General features: G+C 32.2%; 2 protein-coding genes across 6 annotated transcripts in view; one reads left to right on the top strand and one right to left on the bottom strand.

The window, feature by feature from the left end:
• LOC108737764 (RNA polymerase II degradation factor 1) overlaps positions 1-8,412 on the top strand; it is a 37,579-nt gene extending 29,167 nt beyond the window's left edge. For 2 of the 3 annotated variants that reach the window (XM_018470858.2, XM_025978943.1), the window contains one exon: positions 7,080-8,412. In XM_018470858.2, the coding sequence (XP_018326360.1) occupies positions 7,080-8,315 (1,236 nt within the window). In that variant the 3' untranslated portion in view covers positions 8,316-8,412. The remainder of the gene's footprint in view (positions 1-7,079) is intronic. The other variant, XM_025978942.1, reaches the window with a different exon arrangement.
• The window catches only part of LOC108737757 (dopamine D2-like receptor), a 53,187-nt gene that overhangs the window by 16,036 nt on the left and 20,319 nt on the right, over positions 1-16,832 (bottom strand). For 2 of the 3 annotated variants that reach the window (XM_025978945.1, XM_025978944.1), the window contains one exon: positions 13,760-14,180. In XM_025978945.1, the coding sequence (XP_025834730.1) occupies positions 13,966-14,180 (215 nt within the window). In that variant the 3' untranslated portion in view covers positions 13,760-13,965. Of the gene's footprint in view, positions 1-11,215; positions 11,350-13,759; positions 14,181-16,832 lie in introns of those variants that run through there. The other variant, XR_003232015.1, reaches the window with a different exon arrangement.

A 16,832-nucleotide genomic window follows, 5' to 3' on the forward strand; every position in this document is an offset into this window, starting at 1 on the left:
TGTTTGGCTACATTGTACCTTCTTCATGTTTCGTTGAATATTACATTGGATATTTCATAGAATTTGTAGCTTATACATTAATTAATAATTAGTTTTTGTATGATATATTACCTAATGAAATTCGAGAAAAAATAATAATTAAGATACGCTTCTTAATTTAGATTAATGTGTAATTTGTAACCTTCTGAAACTCTATCGATTTGTGTTACTTTTTCTATTTCTCGATAAAACAAAAGCTCAAATAACTGCGTTCACAGAACAAGAAATTATAGGCGTTTTTAGTTCGTTTTTCCTTAACTGATATTGTTTTTAATTAAATGGTTTTATGGCTTGCTCTTCGAAAATTTCGTTATTTGAGTTTTAATATGCCGGCGGCATCGTACTTTTTGTGACGATTTAAGCGTGGAATGAAAGAAGTTTCCGTAAAAATTAACCTCCTTTTCTTCTGTTTGGCATAAATAACTTTTCTTAATTTTATTTCAGAAATTCATTTGCCTTCTGGTTATTTCATGTACTTTTCAAATCTCCGTCTAGACTCTAAATAATGCTAATTTAATTAAAAGCTTTTTGTTTGAAAAAAACATTTTAGTTATAAAAAAAAAGAGAAAATAAACTTAAGGGTGTATAAATCCATTTGACTTCAAATACACCTTAAAATAAAAAGGGTAGATATATAATGGCTTTACAAGGGCAGAAGTATTTTATCTTTTGAAGTTCGAGGTGAAATATTGCACTATTTTAACAGAAAAAAGAATTATTAGACCAGATTATATTTGTAGATATGTTAACGTCAAACCTTTTGTAAAATCCTGTTACCTACTGTAAAATATCCTTATCGTTCCTGTTTATTCAGCACCCATGGGGGTATTACTTATAGGAAATGTGCGTACGGTAAATAAAACCTAGACAGGAGGGTAGCTTAGGAACTTAAAAATCTCATCCATTTTTTACTATAAGAAATGAGGCGATGGAGAAGAAAAATTGACTTGACTGGCTTTATAGAACATAAAAGATCTTATAAAATAGTTCGGGTTTCAGTTCAATTTTTTAATATCAAAGCAATATTGTAGTTAAAACTGCTTTATTTATTTAAAAACTTAGCCAACGTTTCGCCCAGGTTGTTGGACTTTTTCAAAGATAGCCTTTTCAGTTAAAAATATAATGCTGATGGTATATTATTATTTAATAAGATCAATAAAATGATGATTTTTTTAAGTATAATTAAAACTCTAAAACTAACTATACTGTAGTTTTAAATAAATAATGCCCAACAACGCTGCTTTGATTTAAAAAAAACTGCAAAATTATTAGCTGAGATAATATAAAACCCCATTTGGTCGACCAAAGTCAAAATAATTTATTTCTTTTATATAATTAGGCGACAATTAAGCATGATATGTTTAAATACGTTAACTTACTGAATAGTCCAATTAAAAACTGTAGTAAGCGGACAGGAAGTTGCAAAGATTGTATATATTTCACAGTCACATGACCTTTAATATTTTTTTGTTAAATGCCGTATTATGGGTACGTTTGATGGTTGAAGGAGCTATGCTAAGGTAGATTGAACCGAATATTATCTGGCAATTATTCTCCAAGTTGCTTTCTAAGTTGCAACAGACTTCTAATTGCTACCTAGGGGTACCAATTACTTGGTTCAAGATAAGTTATTGCACCAGTTTTGTAAGCTCAGGGAGGCGCCGAGTCGTACGTGTAACAAGTAATAAGGAACCACCGTCGTGTCGTACTTTATACCTAAACTACAATCTGCTCTTGTGGTTTTGTACAGGGTGGTTTCTAGTAAATTTGCCTAATTATTATCACGAGTAACTTTCAGGTCATGTAATATTTTACATTTATCCACAAAAATTCCGAACAAACTAGGTATAACACCTACCAAACATTAGTAGTTTGTAAAATAGTTTCCTACAGGCACGTAAACAATCTAGCGATGAAAAGCAAACAAATTTTATACATTTGTATATTTTAAGACAGCTGTTGTTACAGGGAAATGATTTCAGTAGTTTTTATGTTACATTCTGTACAATTTTCCTACATTACTATATAGTAATCTAAAGCTTGTTTGTTTTTATTGCCTTATAGAGCTAGGAAGATCAAAATTGGCAAAGTGAGCAATAAATTATATGAGAATGGACGTATCTCTTTTCTTGTTTCTACTTGGAACTGTAGTTATTTGCTGCGTTTTGAACACGCCCTTGTTAAGTTAGGAAATGCTTCATGAGTAGTACAGAAAAAGTAAAAAAGAGATAACCGAATAATAGTAAACGGTGCAGCGGTTAGAGGTTGCTTACGTATGCACAAGATCAGGGTCATTACTTTCCTAACTTTCTGAAAATGTTGAACTTTCTTTACAGTCCGATGCTGGTAACATGCTCAAATTATTCTTATCTGCATCTTTTTCTGTTACACATTAATTGGTGTAATATGTTATTTTTTTTATTAGTGTCCGCTGCAATTCCTACCTGACATCTCTTTTCCCTACAACGTCTGTCATGAGTAAAAGTAGGCGTTCTATCAGCAACCGCTCTAGTCTAGTTAATAAGTTGAATGAAGAACGTAAATGCGACAGTTTTATTGCGGACTATGCCAATTTTAAACGTCCCAACCATAGCAGGCTAAAGTCAGAGCAATTTTACAAAATCAACTTAGCTAAAAGAATCTACCTAAACGTATTCATTTTTTGTGAGAATTGGAACTTTAAGCGTCATAACGTGTAAACTACTCTTTTTGAAGAATCTACTGTTCAAGAAAATGTGCACCTAGAATCCCTCGAGAGAATGTGTTGAATTATCAATCACCCTGTATGAACAGGAGCCGGATAGTTTAAGCAGTTATTGTACTTTGAATATTCGCGAAATACACCTTCTGTTTTACACGAACCGCTAAATGGATCGATATATGCCGTGGAATATACATTTTCCAAGCTAACGAGATTAATTAAGCAATAAATTAAACTTGCCGTTCGAACAATCTTCTCCAAAAGTGTTTTGTTTGACCTGTCGGCTTTTATACAGCCACCTAGGTGTGATTTACTTCCCATTCATCTGTCGGAAATGCCTTTTAATCACTTTCCCAATTTATTGCTTGAAAATTTACAAAGTGTTGAAGTCTAAATAGATATGCGTAAAATATATAGCAATTATACGGCGCAGATTTAAACACGTTTTCCATTGAAATGTATCCTTTCAAAAGAACAGTTCGTGACCACAACGAGTAATACTAGTACCTACCTACCTACCTATACACATACTTCATTACCTGTGATTTTTGTTTCATTTGGTTTTTACAGAAAAGGAAATGGCTTTCTACAATAGATTTCTATAAAAGCAATTGTATTATGAAAGCCATAAAAGTTATGCCATTCCGAATGCTAATGATACGAGTCTAAAAATGCTTTTTGTTTTTTCACTTCAGACGTGAAAAATGATGGAATTATTCAGTTTAGTACAGGCAATTTTTCCGTATCTTTTGTTACATATTTAATAGATGATAAATAATAAATTAGGAATACTTTGGATATACTTTTAAAACTCACAAGTGCGTGATTGTAATATGTACTCTATTTTCCAAAAGAAAAAAAATACTTTATGTACTTATATTTATACATAGTATATACATTATTTCCTCTATCTCCTTTTTAATCTTACCTATCGTATTATCAAAACGATTCGTCTGGATTTTCTTTCTCCAAGGTGTAATCCTTTGAAAGAAAATCCAGATGAATAGTTTTGAACAACTTTTAATGTTTGTAAAACGACTTTCTCTCCGATTACTTAGTATTAATACAATGTAGCCCACAGGCGTTAGGAGTTGTATTCATTGTTTGACATTTAATTAAAGTCTAGATCCTCGAGAAATGTAATACGTCGGAATTGGTTTTGTATTTACTTTTCTCTTTTTACCATTAACAAGTTTTCCTTTATTAAATATTTTCTTCGCTGAGATTTATAATCGTATAACGTAGATAAGTAAGGTACCTATTTATTATATTTTTCGTTCATTTGAAAGACCTTCTAGTTAAAAAATACCACGTTTTAAAGTCTAATAGCATTTCTCCTTAATTAGCTTACTCCTTTGTTTTTTTTTAATTTTATTACTAGTAAATTACTTCCTGGAGATAATTATCTGCTGATGCTAATAACAATATAGGTTGGTATGTTTACCTTTACACGCTTTTTCATTTTGTTATGAAGATATTTTTCTTTTTAGATACTTGCAATTTTAATTATTTTATCATCATCATAAGATTACAGTCACCTCCACGCTTTTTTATCCTGAGCTAATATTTGCATTTCCCTAAAACTAGAACATCCCACATCTTTAACTATTTCTGAACAGGATTCTAATCTAGGTCTACCTCTATCCCTCTTAACGCCTGTTTTTGCCTCTATCTCTGACTAGAACTTCATGCCTGAATTACTTGATATACAATATAAAAAAATAGTAAAACATCATTGTAATTGTTTTATGTAGAATTTTAACCAACATCCTGAATAAAATCAATCTAGATAACTACCTGTCTGATGTTCCAACAGCGTTTGTTACTAATTAGTTTACAAACTAACAACAATTAATAACGTATTAACGGACAGGTAATGGCGAAGATAGAATTCTTTTCCTTTCATTACAAATGGATAGTACCCATCTATACTCTCTTAGCAGATAACAATAAATAATAATTAGTGAAGTAAAAAGTTAATCAAGTACCGGAACCTTTCGCATTCGTGTTCGAGATCGCATTTTTATCAACTCTACTTCCTAGATTCTTTCACCTTGATCTTGATTTAGTAAATGGTCAGAAGACATTGTTGATTGGAGAAAGTAAAAGCAATACACTTTCAAAATGCATTCAACAGACTAGAATTTGCCGGTATTAATACTCACATGCATATAAACGCGTAATTCTTCTGTTACTTTTCCTAGGAAGATTTATGATCATGGAATTTTATAACGGTTAGAAAACGACCAGGATGTCAGATTAAGAAATATTCGTTTTCAATCAAATTTCCAGCAGCAACGAAACATAATAACATGTACTTTCTACACCTTTTTATATATAGGGAAAATTTTGATTTAGATTCGCGTACTTTGTGACGTACTTTACGTTATTTAAGCTTTAAATAGTTCTGAAACCAAAAGGCTTCTAATTTATCAACCAATAAAACAGGGATGTCGAATGTAGACATATCTGGAACTCGGATTTTGGTCACCTTCAACAGGATATCTTACGTGCTATTAAATAAAATGAATCCTGATTTGATGCTAATTCTTAAACCTAGATCTAGTTCTCATTTTCAGTTAGTTACTTTAGTTAGTTTTAAAGATACTTATTGATAAAAATATAAAAAATAGCATTCATTAAAATCAATGTGCCTAAACAGAATTTTAATTTTTTTTTGTCCACCCCACAACAAATTTTATTCACTATTGGTCTGACTAATACTCAAGGCCGTCTTTAACCTATGGAAGGCTCTGACCACATAAGTTTAACGGCGCCCCTACGACTTTGACACAGGACTATTTTGTTAAAACAGCCAAAAAGAGTAGATAAGCGTAAAAATTGAAAATCTTTCTTGAAGCGCGTTGTACTTCTTAATTAATTTTCTATTATTTTCAATTTGAAGAAAGAGCGCTCCCCAACGCGGTTAGTTATCACCATGTTTAAAAAGATTCCCAATGCAGTCATATATTTTCAATTTTGTTCTGTAATTGTAGTTTGATTTCCTCAAAATATATATATTTATCGGTAGTAAATATTGGTTTTCGGTTCGTGGATGGATATGGCAGAAACTAGGGGGTCTCCGTCGATCGCAGGGCCCTGGGTCTTTGCCCAGAATTCCCAGTGGAGAAAAGGGAGTTGTCAATACCGGACTCGATATTAGCATCAAAATAACTTATAGGTATCTACTCTCAATTAAGAATGCTATTACTGGAGAAACAAAATCCGAGAAATATTACAGGACGATAATAAGGACAGCTTCTTTATGATACGCTCAAGTCTTACAAAAGAAAAATTTATTATGTTGCATGTACCTAGAGAGTGCGTGAGACATGCCGGTATTGTTAATTGGAAATAAACAGGTTTGAACCGCGAAGTACATGTCTTTTGTCTACGGAAAATGTACCGTGAAATTTCCGACGACAGTTGTGATACACTTACACTAATAATTACCTATAAGTCCACTTAAATGCGGAATTTTGCGTTCTCTAACCCAGATAAGTTCTATTAGACACGTTTAATTTATTTTAAAGAAGTAATCAGTTACCATTTGCATTAATTCAGCGGTAAATTTTGTTTTACGTAATGAGATTAGTTCACGCGGAAATACTGACACATTACGCACTCGACTACGTAAAATTAAATTTAAATATAGGTTTCCCAAGCCTGCTAGCTTATGGTAATATTATAAATATGATACGGAAATTATGGTCACATAGGAATTATACAAGAGCAAGAATTACGAACACCTGCGGTCGGTTCTTTCCTGGATATTTAATACAATGAAACATGGAGATTTGTTTAGTAGTTGTTTATAAAATAGTTGGTTAATACAATACAAAACAATAAATTCGGAGTTTTAGACTTTATCTCTTCAAACCCGATAGACGATTAATTACAAATTGACCGTTAGAATAAATACCGTTCTAAGATAGAAAAAGGGATGTAGACTGTTTGGCGATAAGGACGATGGTCAGGCAGGGAATGATCCTGAAGATTCCACAAAAATGAATTTATTTCTCTAAAGAAATTAATAATTAATCGATTTTTGTTTTTAAGTTACCTTTACGTACATTATAATATTTGTTGTTTTACATTACATAATTTACATTATCCGAAGATAATAAATAATGTGTGCTATTTTATCTAACCAAGATATGCCCGAAATTGAAAAAAATTAATACAGAACAAGACTTTCTCTTTCAACAAAAGTTACCAGCGAAAATGCTGACAAATTTGTAGGTCTAATTTCTCCAGGGTTCTGACTGATTTATATGTTCTCGATGTAAATAAAATCGAAGAGTGATTTAAATAAATTTATTCCCGATTTTTGTTTCAGCAGCCAGTTTCCTATTCGCCAGCTTCGGACGTTTCTCAGTTCAGATACTCGAGTCCTTTGGTGAAATATTCTAATCTCGGTGTCATTAGTCAAGTCACGGGAGATGAAGCCCTTAAATCATTACAGAAATCCTCTGTCGAAAGTTCGCAACAGTCGCGTTATCCAAGTCAATATTTGACACAATCTCAAGGCTATCGATCCGTACCGCAAGAAAGTTCTGAGAGCTACGCCTCCGCTACAGCTGCATCGGCCCAAGCAGCCCAACAACCCGCTCATTCTTCGTCGGCGCAACAGTTGCAGGGTGAAGAACCGACGACGTACGAAGCTTTGCTCAGCCAATATTACGCTCAACAACAGCAGCAACATCAGAAACAACAAGCCCAACAACACCAACTCCAACTTCAACAACAGCAACAATATCAGCAGTTCCAAGAATCGAGTGCGTTGCCCCAACAGTATTCTAAAGCTTCCCAGTCTAGTATTCCCGCGCATTTGTTACAACAAGGAAACCAAGTACGCTCGCAGTATCCAGCAGGACTTCCGGCAAGAGCAAAAGGCACTTCTGCATCCGGCGGTAAGTCACCCGGCTTCGCCGAACAGATTGCACAGTTCCTTGGCCATTTTACACTAGGAAGTCGGGGTAACTCTTATCCTTCTCCTCAAGCAGTTGCATCCGGTCCCCAGAAGTTCAACAACGAAGTGATTTCTTCCCAACAAAGACCGATTTCTTCAGACCAATTATCCAAACAGCAGCAGCAGTATTATTTGCAACAATCCGCTAGGCAAAAGCAGGCATATCCTGGCGCTATTCAAGCTCAACAACAACAGCAACAACAACAACCGCTTTATCAGTTTGTACCAGCGGGATACTCTGCAGGGCAACAGCAACTGCAATACTCCAAATATTCCCAGCAGGGCGCAGCAGCACAATCGCCTGAATCTCAGCAAGCCTATGCTGTAAGTCCCCAAGGAGGATATATCTTTGGTGGACATCCCAATTCTGTATACGCCACATCTCCACAAACTCAAGGAGCAGCATCATCTCAAGCAGCTTACACGGAAGGGCAGAGATCAGCAGCTGCTCAAGTAGTTTATTCCAACGTTGCGCCTCAATCTGAGTATTCTTCCTCACCTTCGCAAACTATACAATATGTCCCTGCACACAGAAGCGCGGCTGGAGCCTCAAGTCGCTCCCAACTGCAATCAGCAGCGTCTTCCCATTCCGCGTATGCTTAGCTCTGTAAGACTTGTTTTAAGACTATTATTTTAGCATAAGTATTAATAGGTTTATTTAGTTACCAATGTGTTAATTTTTTCGGAGGCTGACTGTACATACCTGAATATATAAATTTGTTAATTTTGTATGAATTTTCTAAATAAAATTGTAACCTTATATTAGCTGTCGTTTTAAAACCCTTAAAAATGTGATAAAAATACTCAATACTCTTTGTGGATTCTAAAGGAAAAAACATACAATTTTTAATAACGTTTTTGAATTTCTAAATTAACCGTTCCGAAATAAATAAAATCAAACAGATACATAATTTTAACTCACTGACACAATGTGTTTTGAAGGAAAATTACGTGATGATTTTGGTCGGAATGTACTTTATTACACCACAATATCAAACGTCGGCCTCAAGAAGATGGGATGACTTTTCCTTCTTTTTATTTAAAATAATTAAGAAAGAATTGCATTTGTATACTTAGTACAATCTGCAAGAAAATGATGTTCATCAATTGGCATGGAGTGAATTAATATTGAATTAATCAAAAATTAGCAATAACTATTGCGTCATTTAGTTAGGAGGGGTTGCAGGGATGTTTTGTTTTTTATTTTTAAAGAAAGAAGTGAACTGAATAGGAGATTTTCTGTGATCATTTGCGTGAACTGTTTTCCGGTTGAGTCATATCAAAGGGTGAAGACAACGAGTAGCTTCTTGTTCACTCATATTAAAGCCAGCAGATTTTTCTGTGTGTATTTTAAAAAGTAAAGTGTATATTAACAAACTACGAACACTTGACCAAGTTAAAATCAACATTCATCAAGAAATTGCAAACATTAATCCAGAAATGTGTAACAAAGTGATGGAAAATGTGATGAAACGAGTTCGCATTTTTTAACAAGCTGCAGGAGATCAATTAGCAGACTAACAATTGCTTAATATAAAATGCATGAAATTATTAATAAATTCAGTAGGTATTTGTTTACTTTAGATGCAAGTTTTAAAATGTATAGTACCTACCTACCTAGTATCATAAAGCCTAAACAATATTGTCGAGATGGATTAATAAATTGATGAAACTATTGTGTGTTTTCCACTGGAAAACTTAAATTATTAATTTTGGGTTTCGGTTTTTAATATAAGTACTTGTCAGCGAAGACTGAACGAAATATTACTCATTTTAATGCAGTGTTTTTATAAGTTTTCGAAATCGTAAAAGTGTGTATCTATTTAATAACAAACCCTATAAACTAAAATCTTCGGGATTAGGGATCGGACATAAAACGAAGTAACTTTTAATATGTCGATGTCGATTAAATTTTCGATAGATAATGTTGTTTTCTAGTAATAAATTCTTCATCATAAATAATTATGGTCTAAATCTTAAGCAAATAGAAGACATGTGAGCCATTTTCAGAAGAAATGTAAAACTGAAAACTCTTTACTGAATCAAAATTGATTTAAATACAAGTTACAAAATTCCTGTTTCTCCTAAAGCATGCAGCAAGGGTGCGGCGATTTTGCATTTAATGTTCAGTATTATTTTTCGCAAACGATATACTTGTTAGAAGTGAAATGCATATTACATATAAATCACTTACAACTTTCATGCAACATGCAAACGGGAAAGTTCTAACTTCCTACCTTTCTGTAGTTGTCTTGCAGGATTCTAGTTTCATTTCTTCTTTTTAATACATTTATAGAGTACCATTACGTTACACATAACATAATACAATACAGACTAAAGTTCCGATAATACTGACCGACTGGAAATCAAGTAAAAATATGCTTTCGTTGTTGCTTTAAAAGACAAAGGCAAATTCCTCCTCAAAAGCTTTACTGTCATATTACCAATAATGTCGTCAACCAAGAATTGAACGAAATATTTTTCGACATCGTGTATTTATTACTTTTATTATATTGCGAATTAATAAAATGTATTTGGGAGTAAATAAATACAACAATAAAGTGTTTTCAAGTTAACACTCTTGTAAGTACAATGTGGGTTTAGGAATAACAGCCACGTTCAATTTATTTGTTTCGATTTGTTCAATCTTAGTATGACCTTATAGTATGATAAGGTTTATTAAGTCGTTTTTATTATTGCCATAATCGCATATATATATAAATACACATATACTTGGAAAGATGATATTAGACTGTTGAACACGTCATGTTTGTTTAATCTCACGTCAGCAAAAAAAAGGAACGCAAAATTCAAGAAGTGTATTAGACACAGTTTTGTTAAGGGTTGTTTAAAACATATAATTTATAATTTAAATTTTTTGTACAAATCAGCCGTTTTGATCATATGTTTTTTTTATATAGATACAACCGGATGAAAGTTTTCAGTTATTGTAAACACATGTAAATGCGATACTTCTGTTTAAAAAATTGTAATTCAATACCTTTTCAAGAACAGCGAAAGTTGTGTTATAAATATGAAACCATCTTATAAATAAACTTAAAAAATACACTCTGCAAATTCTATACCTACCTACAAGCCTACAATTGCATTAACAATGAGTACACATTATGCATGCGATTAGGTACTTACCTACATTTTTAGTTACACATTTTAAATGTAATTAACACCTTTTTGTTGCAACTATTATTTAAACTATGAGGAATTTCAAAAATATTGTTTTATAGGTACCTATTACTTATTTTTTCCATTTTAGTTGGTAGGTAGGTTTTAGAAATTGATTAATAAAAGTAAGTCAAAGTTATCAAAATTAGAACGCGCGTTATGATCAAATTGAGAATTTTTATTGATATTTGAGAGATCGATATATTAATTACGTATTCGAAGGAAAAGTGTTTTTAGATCTACGAAATAGATTAGTACTTCTTATAATGATAATAATTGTTAGTCTTGGTAAATATTTTGTAAAAGTTTAATAAACTCACCAACTGAAATATCGTGTGTCCTTTTCGTAATACAATTTTGAAAATAACTTCTTCCTTACAAGTATGCCAATTTATCCGTTTATTAGATATAAAATTTAGGGTAAGTGTGTCATGAATTGTTGATGAAACAGCATCTAGAAAAAAGTAAAGAAGCTTGAGGGTAAAGAAAAAAATTATATCAGACTTGAGAACAGTTTAAATCGTCTTTAAAAAGTAAACATACAAAAGAGAATAAAATTAAAGTGGTCTCTAAATGTAAAAAATACTGCAAGTTATAGTAAGAGAAATGCTGAATAGAATTGATGTTATTTAGCCTTAGTTTTGTTTAATGCAGTCCTAAACATGTACGAAACACGTTAGCAAATTTCTTAGATGAATCTTCAACTTGGTGCCGTTCACAATTAATCCAAATTTATTAAATCTTATCCATGTTTTTGAGTTTTCTGCGCGTTTTAATAAGGTACGTGTGAACCGTGTGACCAATCCTTCCGCACTCTTTTTAATGACGTAGATCATTTTCGATTTTTGGGAAATTATTCTGTTATTTCTAATAAATAAAAAAGGCAAACTGATAAATTACCTTTATTTTAACATTCACACTCTTAAGCTGATGCCATGAAGGTTTTTTTGCATGTACCTAACAGTTTCAAGGATCATTAGGTATTTTAGTTCTAGGCGTCAACATGCAATAAGAATTTTATTTACACAATGAAGGGCGATAGAGGGAGAGAGTGATAAAAAGAGAATTTTCCCTTGAGCTGATTTAAAGGGCAGAACTATAAAACAGGGCTCGGGTATGCAAATGAAAATATTCCATTTCTTAGGATATTATTTCCATTTCATACAAATTCTATAGTTCTGCACCAATTCATACGTGAAATCTATCTACACATTATGTAATATTACGTATGTATATATTTACCGTGTATATATACTCTTATGTACAAAAATTTACAAAACACAATTGCGGAAAGGATTCCGCCAATTCAATGATGCTAACCTATGTACTAATTATTTAAATTACGTCTCTCTTGTCTTTTCTTTTTACACGACTGCTTAACGCCATTAAGCTATCATTATTATTACTAATAGATACATTTAAGTACATTTTTCTAGATAAGTAGAATCACATTTTAGTTATTATCATCATTAAAAGTACCTGGAATTCATCCCTCTGTTGATTGTAACATTCTATCTGACTACACACGATGTAGAGGTAATTTAGAATGACATGAACCTTTGCCTTTGGTTGCCCAATGACAAAACTACTTCATCAGTTGATTTCTACTTTTTCACAAAGAGTCAACAATTTCCAAATGTACAATTGATAAGACCGAAGCTTCATGTCCTTCTAGTTACAACCTTATCGCATATAAGATAGAGGAAGTAGATTAGGGCAAGTAATTTACGGAATATGATGTGATGTAAATTAAGAAACTACATTCGCATATAGCACTGATAAAGTCCACAAATTTGATTAGTTTGCATTTGCATTACTCATTAAAAATATAATTTTTTTATTTATAAACAGAGGTGTTATCGGATATCCCATGAGGACCCTCGACTTCTTGCTTTTATCTATGTAAATCTACTGGATAATATTTTCTAGGTCACCGTATATTACCCATTATAACTTTGATTAATTTTCCTTTTGAGCGTACTTCTAATCAATGTAAAATTGCTCCAACATCTAATAAATTTTATGTTGTTTTTATGTAATTTCAAAGTAAAGTTTAGCGATATTTTCTTTCACTTTGAAATTAAGTAGAAAACTGTCGGTAATGAATGTTTTGAGTTAAAATTAATTCCAGGAACCTTCTTTGGAAGCGAAAAATTTAATAAGCTCGATACTCGACTAACTATACAACAGGAAATTAGTATTTAATTAATGAAGATCACAGTTTTAATATGAAGCGATTTGTCAGTAGGTTATGATTACGCATTATCATACCTTTTGCAATTATATGTATAGGTACTTACTCTTATCTCATTTTTGTAATTATATATTTACTTGTATAAATAGCAGATTTTAATGAGTAGTTTGAACGGGTTGTAATGCGTAGATTTCTTAAAAAATTGTTTATTATGTAATTTATTTGGCAACGATTTGTTTTTTGTTGCTAGCTCAGATTGATATGTTTTTGCGAAATTCGGATGTAGGCTTTAAAACGGATCAATTTCGTATTTAGCTCATTAATTGATTAAATTATTAAAGACAAAATCAGCAAATTTTAGATACTCAGTATGCATATAAAAAAGTATTAAATATATGTATAATACATAGTTAAAAAAAGTTTTTAAATAATTTTTTCCGTTATTTATTCCTAAAAATTAAAAAAGAAACTTCAAAACTTACTTGAAATACAGATAATTACTGAGCTAAAATACTAATTGATGTTGAATATACACTTCAACAAAACAAATTGCACTTTTTATATCGATTACAGAATAGGCTAAAAATTGAAAATTTTGACAATTAAATTAGAATTAAAACTATTCCCAAAAAAAAATTAAGTATGTATTTATACGATGATAAGTATTATTATTGGATTAAAAGAAGTACGAAGAAAACATTTTCTTAAGGAAAATAAAAACTTTTTGTGACTGAATATTTCCGAAAAGAAAAAGTTTTCTTATCATCACATATACCTAGTGCAACCTTTTACTTTTGTTTTATGATGCTCTTTACTGTTCGATTGAAATGGTTTCCCAAAAATAAAGACATTTACAACAAATCTTTTGGCCTATTCTCAGGGACTCATCTGCATGATTTTTTTGAACGCTTTCCTAAATTCCGGATTAAAAATAGTATAAATAACAGGATTAACAAAACTATTAATGTAACCTAACCATGTCGTTAGCAGGAATGCCGCTACCCCTGGCTGACATGTCAGTTGTAGTTTGCTGCACATTGCGTCCATTATGTTGCATGTGAAGAATGGTACCCAGCAGAACAGAAATACTCCTGGAAAGAAACAAAGGGGAGCTGTAAAGGATAATTCTGAGCTTCTGGTAAATTATTATAGTCATCATTATCATTTAATTTAGAAATTCGAATAAGGTTGTTAAAGCTGTATGTTTGGAGCGCGGCGCTGTACGGGTGCGAAACATAGACGGTGGGTGCGGCGGAAAAGAAAAGGTTAGAAGCGTTCGAAATGTGGTGTTACANGAGGAGAGAGAAGGTTAGATATGAGGAGTTATTAGAAAGAATAGGAGAACAAGGACTCTACGGAAGTCAATAAGAAATAGTCGAGATAGGTTGGTAAGATCAGGCATGAAGGGCTAGTCAGAGGCATGTTAAAAGGAGTTAAAAGGAGTAGAGGTCAACCTCGATTAGATTACTGTTCGCAAATAGTTAAACATGTGGGATGTTCTAGTTTTAGGAAAATGCGAAAATTAACTAGGGATAGGAAATAGTAAAAGTGCGTGTCCAACCAGTCTTTGGACGGACGACCTTATGATTTAGAATTTCTTCATTGTCAATCTTTTTATAGATATTGTATGAAATTATAAAAATAAAAAATAAACACTTTTTTCATACTATTAAACAAAAAATGAAAAGTCAATCAATAATAATATAATTTCTCTATGCTCATAAAATTAACAGTCTTGTGTATTTGGTCTTGATTTTAGTATTCGTCTTGTTCGATAGGTCTTGGTTTTAGTCTTGGTCTTGTTCGTTCGGTCTTGGTCTTAATCTTGCTAGTATAAATTCAAGACCAACACTGCAAGACTAAGATCAATTTTACTCATCACTATTAAATACATATTTATGTTGATTCAGAAAAAAATGCCGGGTTAAATGAACCACCCTAATGTATCGAACTGATTAGTCTATGTGAAATTATTTCAACAAGATTAGTGAAAAGTCTATGGAAACAAATTAACAAAGTCAATTAATTTTTACATTCCAAAAAACTCGTTACTTTACAAACTACATCGCCGGTTTCATTGGTTATCACTATCGAAGTGTTAAATTGCGGATTGATTTTGTCTTTTCGTGGTATTGAAGTGTTAAATTAAGTGGTTTGGTTCTATCGTCACGCAAAGGTATTATTTCCCACCCTATTTGGACTTTACCAATTAAAATAGATTAGCAAACTGTTCCCTAATACATATCCATTTAAGCACATTCTAAAGACATTTATACTATTGCTTCGAACACAATTTAGCTATCTCCACAAGCTGCATTATTCTCATGGCTAGATTGAAATTTAATTTCTTTTAAAATCATCCCGTGCGTATAATATTTCCGAAGGTTGAAAGAGAATTTGTGGCACTTCGGTTAGTCCTTTTTAAATTTTGAACCAAAATGTTAAGTAAAGTGTCATATTCTTGAAGATGGTAACAAAAGGGGATGGAAAAGATATCAAATATTTTCAGCTCCTAAATTCCGGATGTCAGGGTGAAAAGGTGCCTATTGGTAGCAGTGAACTGTAAAAATTAGCATTCAATAGATTTACAGAATTTTTTACGAACATTTGCACATTTTTAGGTGAATGGATTTTGAACGGGTGAGGTAGGAAATCCGTAGCTATTCGATCCGAATTGTGGTTTTGTGTGTATTTATATTCAGCTTTTATAACACCTTCTTGATCTACCTATGTTTACGATTTCGATTTTGATAAAAGAATATATTGGTGTAAGCGTTCACCACATTCTTCTTTTTTTGCATACGTATCCCTCAAAATTGTTAGTAAGTAAATGCGACCGTTATTTGAATACGTGGGATTGTGGATTCTGTTTTCTTATTTTGGAAAATAAAGCTCTAAAGTATACGAAGAAATGATTTGGAATAGAAACCACTGAAAATTTGAAATAAGCAGTATACTGTTATAGGCCCAAATACGCTAATAATAAAATATAATTACTATTTTGTTTATTATTAACAGTGGCGTAGAGTGGGAGAGGGGGCAAAGGAGCCATGGGCCTCGGGCGGCGCAAAAGTGGGGGCGGCAAAAATACCTTGGCTTAATCCATGAAACTTTTAACCTTCGTTTTACTACTTTATTAAGGGCGATATTTTGAAAACCTATTTTATAGCGTATGATGCCGTTGCGTAAGAAACCACTGTGTAAAATTTGAATCTTTCAGAATAAATATATCAAACTTTGAAGCCTATTTACACCACCTTAGGGGTTGAATTTTAAAATTTTTTTTTATTAATGTTTGTCTACATTATATAGAGAATTTCCGTGCAAAATTTTAAGTCTCTAGACCCAGAGATTTGGGATGTGCATTGACATATTGGTCAGTCTGTATTCATAAGTAGATATAAGAAATTCAATTAATGTTGGTTTATTAAATAAATTCTTCTTTACCCCTATCTTGGTTTTGATTTTGTAAAGTATTTTATTGTGCACTTAAAACAAAAAGTCACTTAGATTTTAATCTAACGTAAATGTAGAATCATTGTCAATTATTCTAGGATAGAACTGTTATTCGGTTTACTCGATATGCAAATTTGTATGCTTTCTTGGCAAAACTTCGGGAAACTGCCACGACAATATAATTATATGTACCGATTTATTTGTTTACCTGCAATGCGGTTGTAAAGTGATTTGTGAATGTTTCTGATCCAAGTTAAATTCATTGTTATCGGCGCCTCTTTTTTCTT

This window comes from Agrilus planipennis, unplaced genomic scaffold, assembly GCF_000699045.2.
Source record: "Agrilus planipennis isolate EAB-ADULT unplaced genomic scaffold, Apla_2.0 scaffold185, whole genome shotgun sequence".
In the NCBI taxonomy this organism is placed as follows: Eukaryota; Metazoa; Arthropoda; class Insecta; order Coleoptera; family Buprestidae; genus Agrilus; species Agrilus planipennis.